Here is a 10,000-nt window from a genome sequence, read left to right on the forward strand (position 1 = left end):
TATATATATCTATATATATAACTATATACCTATATCTATAATTTATCTATATATATATATTTAGATATAGATATAGTCAATATAAATAGTACTATATCTATATTATATTATATATTATATATAAATATATTATCTATTATTATAACTATATATATCTCGCAAATAGATATTATATCTATAATAATAGATATATATCTATATATATAACATTTTTTATATAGTCCTTATCACATATCTATATTTAAATATTTATATAATATCACTTATCTAAATATATACAAATATATATCTTAAAGATAAATATCAAAACCTAATATAACACACACATATCAATATATATATACATCTATCTAAATAATATAACTCTCTATCTATCACAATATATATATATATCTATCTAAAAACAAAAAAAATAAAGTAGCTAATAGAAAATGATATCGCTCTCTATATACAGATAAATATCAATAATCTCTATCGATATATAACAATATATACCTAAAAATTATATAAAATATATATCTCTAAATATCTAAATATAAATTATTTTATATGTATATAATATAAATTTATGTAAATATTCATGTATATACATACATAAATATATATAAATATAAAAAAATCTCTATCTATATTTATAACTCTCTAATGTATATAAAACAATATCAATTATATATATGTATATATCAAAATATATAAATATATATATTATAAATTTATATAATTAAAATATATAATACTATATATATATATATATAATTATATAAATATACATATATATATATATAACTATATCAATATATCTATATATATATATAAGTCTCTATATATACCAAAATATATATTAATAAAATCTCATATATCAGTATCTATAATATATATATCTATATATCTACATAATATCTATAAATTTATTAAATCTCTCTATATATATATATATCTATATTATATCTATATAATCAATAACTAAGTAAATACCCAAAACAAATATATATAGAAACATATATATAATATAGCTATATATCTATAATTAAATATATATATATATTATATTTATATAAATATATATTATTATATATATTATCACTCAATATTAACTATATATTTAAGTAATCTAGTATATATTATATATCTATATTATATCTACATAACTTCACTAATCTATAACTTCTAATATATATATATATATATATAATATAGATAAAATACAAAAAATATCTCAATCTCTAACTATCTCTATATATATATATAATAATTTATGTCTATAAATAACTATATCTTATATATATCTCAACTTTCTAAATATACTACACACACATATCACAATATATAAATATATAATAAACTATTATATATCATAATATATAAATATATATATAAATAAAATATATATATATATAATTATACTATATAAAACTATATACATGGATCATATATCAATATATTATAATTAAATATATATTATCTATATAACTAATATATATATCTACATTAAATAAAACCTTTTCTACATAAGTATATCAATATGTATATATTCTACATATATATATATATATAATATATATATATATATTATCTAAATAATGTATAACTTATCTATTATAAAACAAAATATAAAAATCAATATCCATATATATTACATAAATATCTATACAACTACTCATCATATATATTATATCTAAAATATATATATATCTCTTAAATATATCAAATAATCTATTATATATATAACTATACATATATATAAATATTATCTAAATATATCAAATAAATCTATCTATATCTATATATGTATCTATTATATAAGTATATTTATAAATTAAATATATATATATAATATCTTATATATATCAAATTATATATATATATAAATATATTATATACCCATACATAACATGTGTTTGAGTCTAAATGTATATGTTCATGTGCTGGATATGCACCATAAACGAACAACATCACACAACATATATTTACGGTATTATATTGTATATATATAATACATATATTTAACTCAAACACAATAAATAACCATCAAAAAATCTAAAAAACAAACTCAACTATAACAACTAACACCAAAAAAATTACCACTCAAAAATATCCTACAAAATTACTCAAAAATAAATAACATCACAAAAAAAATAAAAAATAACACTCAAAAAAAAAAAAACACCAACATAAAACACACCCAAACAAACCACAAACACAAACAAAAACTCACTAACTAACACCTCCAATCAAAACTCACAAACTCACAAAAAAACACACAAACACAACTCCTACGTAAAATAAACCTTCAATAACCAAAATAAAACAAAAAAACTCAAATCAAAAACACCAAAAAATAAAACATCAAAAAACACAAAATCATAATCAAACAACACACAAAAAAAAAACCAAAAACACTACACAAAAAAAAAAAATATAAATACATATATCTCACACAAAAAAACACATCTAACACTAATAAACACACATACACCCAAATAAATCATACACAATTAAATCAATATCAAAAACATATATACAAAATCAAACAAAATTACTCAAAAAAAATCATATAAAATTTACACATACGACTATAACTATATCAAAATAATCTTTCAATCATTAAAAAATAACACAATCAAATAACAAAAACACACCAAAAAAAAAAACACTAATCAAAATGTCCCTAAATAAATAAATAAAAAATCTATAACACAATGAAATAAAAATAATATATAAAATAAAAAATGTATATAAAACATCAATCTAAAAAAAACTATAAAACTCTCAAATCAATATAACTATATCTATATATATAAGTAAAATTAACACCTAAAAACACAATCTCTCAGCACAAACAAAAACCAAAAAACAACAAAAACGTACATAACACAAAAAACATTAACACTCACAATATAACTAACTCCAAAAAACTCTCAAAAAAAATAAATCAAACACACTCACTCACTATAACAACTAATAACAAAAAAAACAATCCCACTAAACTACAATCATACCCTCAAACAACAGAAAACTCTCTCCTACACTAAATCTAATAACTAAACTTAAAATAAATATAAAACATCACAAACTCAAACTTCTTAATCACACACACAAACAACTCACCCACACACACCCCCAAACAAAAACAACAAACAACACTATCTATAAAAAAAATTCATAAAAATAACACACAAAAACATAAAAATCTAAATAAATATACAACAAAATCTTTATTGATGGATCTAAACACACTATTGAGATAGGGCTGAAGGCGCGGAGAGATATGCTAGAACGCTAGCTCGTGTCTAGATCAATCATAAGCAGATATCACTAAATATAGAGCTAGATCTATCTGTCAAACAAAACCATACAACCATATCTTCATAAACTTCACTAAAATAATCAATATCTAACACACAAAAAATCACATAATTTACTAATAATAAAATAAAAAACTATTATATAATATACATAAAAATAAATATAAATCAAAAATAATAAAAAACTAAAACATCTTTATAAATAAATAAATAAAATATAAAAATCTCACACAAACAATCACCCACAAAAACACAAACAAATCTACTATAAACAAAAACACACACTAAATATAACACTCTATCAAGTAATCAATACATTAAAACAAATAACTATCACACAACAATTAACTCAATAAAAAAATTAAACACAAAAATAAATATCATTAATAACAAACAAAAATAAAATATAAATACAAACTCTAATTTATCTCACATCTTAACACATAACAATCACTCACACACAACACAAACACACAAACCACACAAATCTCATCACACAACACTCACTCCAAAAAATAAACAAATAAAACTAACAATATATCAAACAATAAAGACTATCACACTCACAATTAACTCAGAACAAAAAATAAAAAATAGAACTATAAATCACTCATATTATCACTCATCAATAACAAAATAAAAATCTAAAAATCACAATCTAAAACAAGATAAAAAACAATCTATATAACTAACCAGAAACAAACATTATACGAAAAACAAACAACAAAAAATAAAAATATTCAAATATACAATCACTCTAAAAACCCAAACACAAAAATAAAAATTATACAAAATCTACCCAAAACAAATCAAATAAAACTTAAATACAAATAAACATTATACAAAAAAATAATAATCTTATCAAACCAAAATATTAAAAAATAAATAACAATCTAAACTACTTAAAACCAATCAACTTTTAACAATCAAAACCCACAAACCACACAACTAAAACACAAAAAACACAAAAAACACAAAAAATCAAATAAATAACAAAAAAAAACCAAACACAAAAACAACAAAAAAAAAACACTAAAAAAAAACCCAAAAAACCAACCAAAACACAAACAAAAGAAAAAAAACACAACAAAAACAAAAAAAACACAAACCCCATCCAAAAAAAACACACAACAACAACACACAAATTAAAAACAACAAAAAAAACACCCCAAAACCCAACACACAAAAAACCAAAACACAAAAACAAAACACACATAACCACACACACACTCACACACACAAAAAAATAACTCACCTACCAAACACACACACACAAACAAAAACAAAAATCACAAAAACAAACAAACTATAAAACAACACACAAAACTAATACAGACTATACAAACCACCAACAAATAAACACAAAATAAAAACAAACACACAGCAATAACAACACAACAACACATTCTACAGAACAAAAACACACACCACAACAAACCAAAAAACAAATAAAAAAAAAACAACAACAACAAAACAATAACACAACAAAACCAAAATATCAAAAAACAAAAAAAACACCCACAACACACAAACCAAAACAAACAAATACAACAACCAAACCCACAAAAAATAACAAAAAAACAACACAAACCACAACCAAAAAAACAACACATAAACCACACAAAACACAAAAAAAAATCACACCACCAAAAAACCCAAACAAAATCCAACCAAAACAACAACAAAAAAGAAACAACAAAAAACACTAAAAAAACACCCACCCCCCAATGAACCACAACTCAAAAAAACAAACACACAAAACCCCCAAAAAAAAAAAAAACACACAACACACACTGTAAAACAACAAAACAAAACAAAAACACAAAACACAAAAAAAAAACCAACACAACAACCACTATCCAACAACTTAAAAACAACACAACCCTAAACACAACCAAACACCAACAAAAAAAAACAAAACAAAAAAAATCACTCCACATAACAATCCCACAAAACCCCAAACAAAAAACCCAAACACCCACAAAAAAAAATATCATACACAAACTACCAACACCCAAAACAAACACACACACACAAAACAAAAACAAACAAACACACAGCACATAATAAAAACAAACACACACACCCCACACATAAAAAACACACACACAACCACACCCACACAAAACACACCCAAAAATAACCAACCACCCCACTAAACAAAAAAACACACAAAAAATACCACAAACACCCAAACACAAAAACAAAAACACCACAAACTAACAAAAAAATAATAATAATAACTAAGCAAAAATACAAAACCCAAAAATCAGAAATAACTACATCAATTATCAAAATAAAAAAAACAAAAACAACAACTGAGTGAATATAAAAATAATAAAAATAAAAAAAATGGAATAACATGTTAAAATAACATTGTAAGTACTAAGATTAAAAATATTATAAAGTAGTATAAAAAACAAACTAACCACATCACACAAATAATAAAATATAATAATGTATAAAATAAAATCTCCCTTCCCCCATTCAAGAGCCCCAGACATTTAAGTAGTTCTCGAAAGTTAAGTATTTAATTTTTGCTTATATACATTGCGTAAAGCCCCCACCGTCGCAAAAAACCCCAACCACCCATTATTTACGGTATTTATTGTAATTATTATTTATTTTGTATATATTATACAACAATATATTATATATATATATATATATATATTATTTTAAAATTATATATATATATATATTACATTTTATATTTTTAATTTAATATTTATTATAATATATATATTATATATATATTATATATATATATATATAAATAAAAATAAATAATAAATATATATATATATATTTATTTAATAATTTTTTTATATTATTTTTATATTTATAATTAAAAAATTTATATTTTATAATATATATATAATATATACAAATATAATACATATAATATCTTATATATATATAAAATATATATATTATATATAATATATATATTATTATTATATATATAATATAATATATATATATATATATATATTATTATATATATATATAAATATATATATAACAAAATTTTTATATATATTATATAAATTAAATATATATAATAAATATATATATAATATATTATATAAATTTAAATATATATTATATATAAATATATATATATGATATATATATATATTATATATATATATATATATATATATTAAATGTGTATATAAATTATACGTATATATATATATAATATATATATATATATATATATATATAAATATATATATATATATTTATATATATATATTCTTCTCTATATATATTTATAAAAATATATAAAGTATATATATATATATATTATATAATATGGTGTGTAGTGTTGTGTGTGTGTGTTTGTGTGTGCGTGTTTGAGTGTGTGTAATGTTGATGTGTGTGTGTGTTGAGTATGTATATATATCAATTTCTTATCTATATATATTATATTATCTTATATATTTTATATACAATCTATTATCTATATATATATCTCTTCTATATATAGTATATATTATATATATATATATATATGTACATGTATATATAATATATATTATAATATATCTAAATATATATATATAACTATATTATCTCTTTATGTTATATATATATCTATATATTATATATATATATATATAGTATATCTATATAGAGAGAGAGAGAGGAGAAGAAGAGAGAGAGAGAGAAGAAAGCGCGCTCGATAGATAGATAGATAAAAGATATTGATACGATAAATATTTATAAATCTATAAATATGAATGCATAAATAGTATAAAATATGACTATATATATATATATATCTATATCTATATATAAATATATATATGGAATATTTTCCGTATATATATATATATCATTATATATATATATAATTATATCTATATTTATATACATAATATAAGTATTATTATCTATCTATTATATCTTCTATATCTCTCTATCTATCCTATGTATCTATATCTCGAAATTAATCTATATGTATATATTTAAATATATATATATATATATAATCTTTATATATATCTCTATATTCTGCATACAAATATATATATATATATATCTATATATATATATACATAATATTATCTTTAATATATATCTATATTATAACTCATCTATCTATTCTCTCTCTATCATATCTATGTATATATTTATATATATTATATTTAATATCTTTCATATATATATATATTATATAATCAATAATCTATTCTCTATCTTACATCTAAATATATATATATATCTAACTCTATATCTATATATATATTATAAATATATATGCATATATATATATTATCTCTCTTTATATATATAACTTCTATGTATCTATATATAATATATATATATATCTATTATATCCATCTATTCTTATAATATTTATATCTTTATTCTATATATTATATTCTATAATATCAATCTATATTTCTGTTTATATTCAGATAAATCTATATATACATATATATTATAATATATATAAATATAAATATATAATAAAAAGATAGTATCTAATATATATCTAGGATAACGTAGCACACAAACACTGCCCACATTATATTACTATCTATATATATAAATATTATCTATAATATATCTCGATAAAATATAATATATATATCTCTCTAAAATATATATATATCTATATATATATCTATATATATTTATTATATATAGAATATAATATATATATTATTAAAATATATATATATATATATATCTATATATATTATCTATATATTTATATATCTATATATTGGATAGATTATATTTTCTGTATTAAATATTATATATATATCTATATATATATATATATATATATATACATACATATATCTACATTATGTATATATATATCTATATATAATATCTATATATATATATATATATATTATATATATTATTTTATATATGTTATACATATATATATTTTATATTATATATATATATATATATATATATATAACTCTAATATATATATATATATATACGTATATATATACATTCATATATATATATATATATATTATAATATTTATATATATATATCTTTATATATATATATATATATATATATATATATATGTATATTGTATGTATATGTATATATATGTATATTTATTTATATTTATATATATATTTATATATATATCTATGTATATTCACTATTTATAAATATATATATATATATAGTATATATATATATATATATATTAATATATATATATATTAGTATATATATATGTATATATATATGATGTGTATGTAATATATATATATATACGTATTGTATAATATATATATTATATAAATATATATATATATATTGTATATATATATATATATTATATATATTATATTATATATATAAATACGTATATATATACATTCATATATATATATATTATAAATATATCTATATATATATATATATATATAATATATGTATCTGATATGTTTATCTGTATATGTATATATATTATAACTATATATATATATATATATATATATACCGTAAGTATATATATATAATATATATATAATATTAAATATATATATTATATATTTATACTATACGTATATATATACATTCAATATCTATAATATATATATATATACTATATATATATTTATATATATATATATATATTAGTCTATATAATGTATATGTATATATATATATATTATATATTTATATATAATATATATATATATAATATATATATATGTATTGTATATATATGTATATATATCATATACATATATTATTATATATTCTATATATATATATATATATATATATACATACTATATAAGTGTATATATATATATATATATATATATCTATATATATATATATATATATATATATATATATATATATATATGTATATGCATACATATACATGTGTATGTGTCTTAATTGTTTACGTGCATGGATAATACACAATACGAAAAATATCACACCCCATATATTTACGTTATTTTTATACTTTCCATTTTTCTCATTATATAGTCTTTTAATATTTTTTCTTCACTGAAACCCTAAATCTCTTTCACCAATGTTTTATTCTACTCATCTCACATATAAGTATATCTGGGTGCCGTTGACCTAAACGTAGGTTGGTTTTAACTGTAGTTTTAAAATCAACACCGCATTACCTCGCGCTGCTTACTGACCAATAGAAAACGCTTTTCAATAGATGATTTTCGTGTCATCAACGCCATCTGTTTGTGGCAATACTAATTGAAACTAATTATTTCGAAACTCAACCGACTTTCCTTATGCTATGTAAACAAACCTAAAATATGTAAATAAACCTAAAATTTCATTCTTTATGTTAATTGCCAACACATTTCCCCCCCCCCGGTTATGCACCTTTCGCCTGATGACTTACCGTTCAGCTTGATGTCTCCTTCAGTCTCCCCGAGCGAATTCTTGGCAACGCATTTGTATGTCGTGTTGTCGTCGCGAGAGAAATTAAAAATGGTAAGCTTCATGTGAATACGATAGGTGGACTCGTTGGTTTCTGCTCGGTATTTCGCTGAGTTCAGGATCATCATGTCTCTCCGCACCCAGTAGCTGATCGCCTGTTGGGGAAAGCGGGGAATTCGTGGATTAATTGATCAATTCAATTTTCGATTATTAGCGTCTATTAGATATAGTAGAATGTGAATATATGTGTGTGTGTGTGTGTATATATATATAT

At 18.9% G+C, this 10,000-nt stretch overlaps 1 protein-coding gene across 1 annotated transcript in view; it reads right to left on the reverse strand.

Moving 5' to 3' along the window:
- Positions 1 to 10,000, reverse strand: part of LOC122248635 (opioid-binding protein/cell adhesion molecule homolog) — a 350,885-nt gene that overhangs the window by 17,892 nt on the left and 322,993 nt on the right. The window contains exon 8 of the mRNA XM_086536658.1: positions 9,689 to 9,881. Within this exon, the coding sequence (XP_086392784.1) occupies positions 9,689 to 9,881 (193 nt within the window). The remainder of the gene's footprint in view (positions 1 to 9,688; positions 9,882 to 10,000) is intronic.

The sequence above is a fragment of the Penaeus japonicus genome, unplaced genomic scaffold (genome assembly GCF_977035675.1).
Source record: "Penaeus japonicus unplaced genomic scaffold, GWHDUDI00000001_assembly GWHDUDI00000005, whole genome shotgun sequence".
Lineage (NCBI taxonomy): Eukaryota > Metazoa > Arthropoda > Malacostraca > Decapoda > Penaeidae > Penaeus > Penaeus japonicus.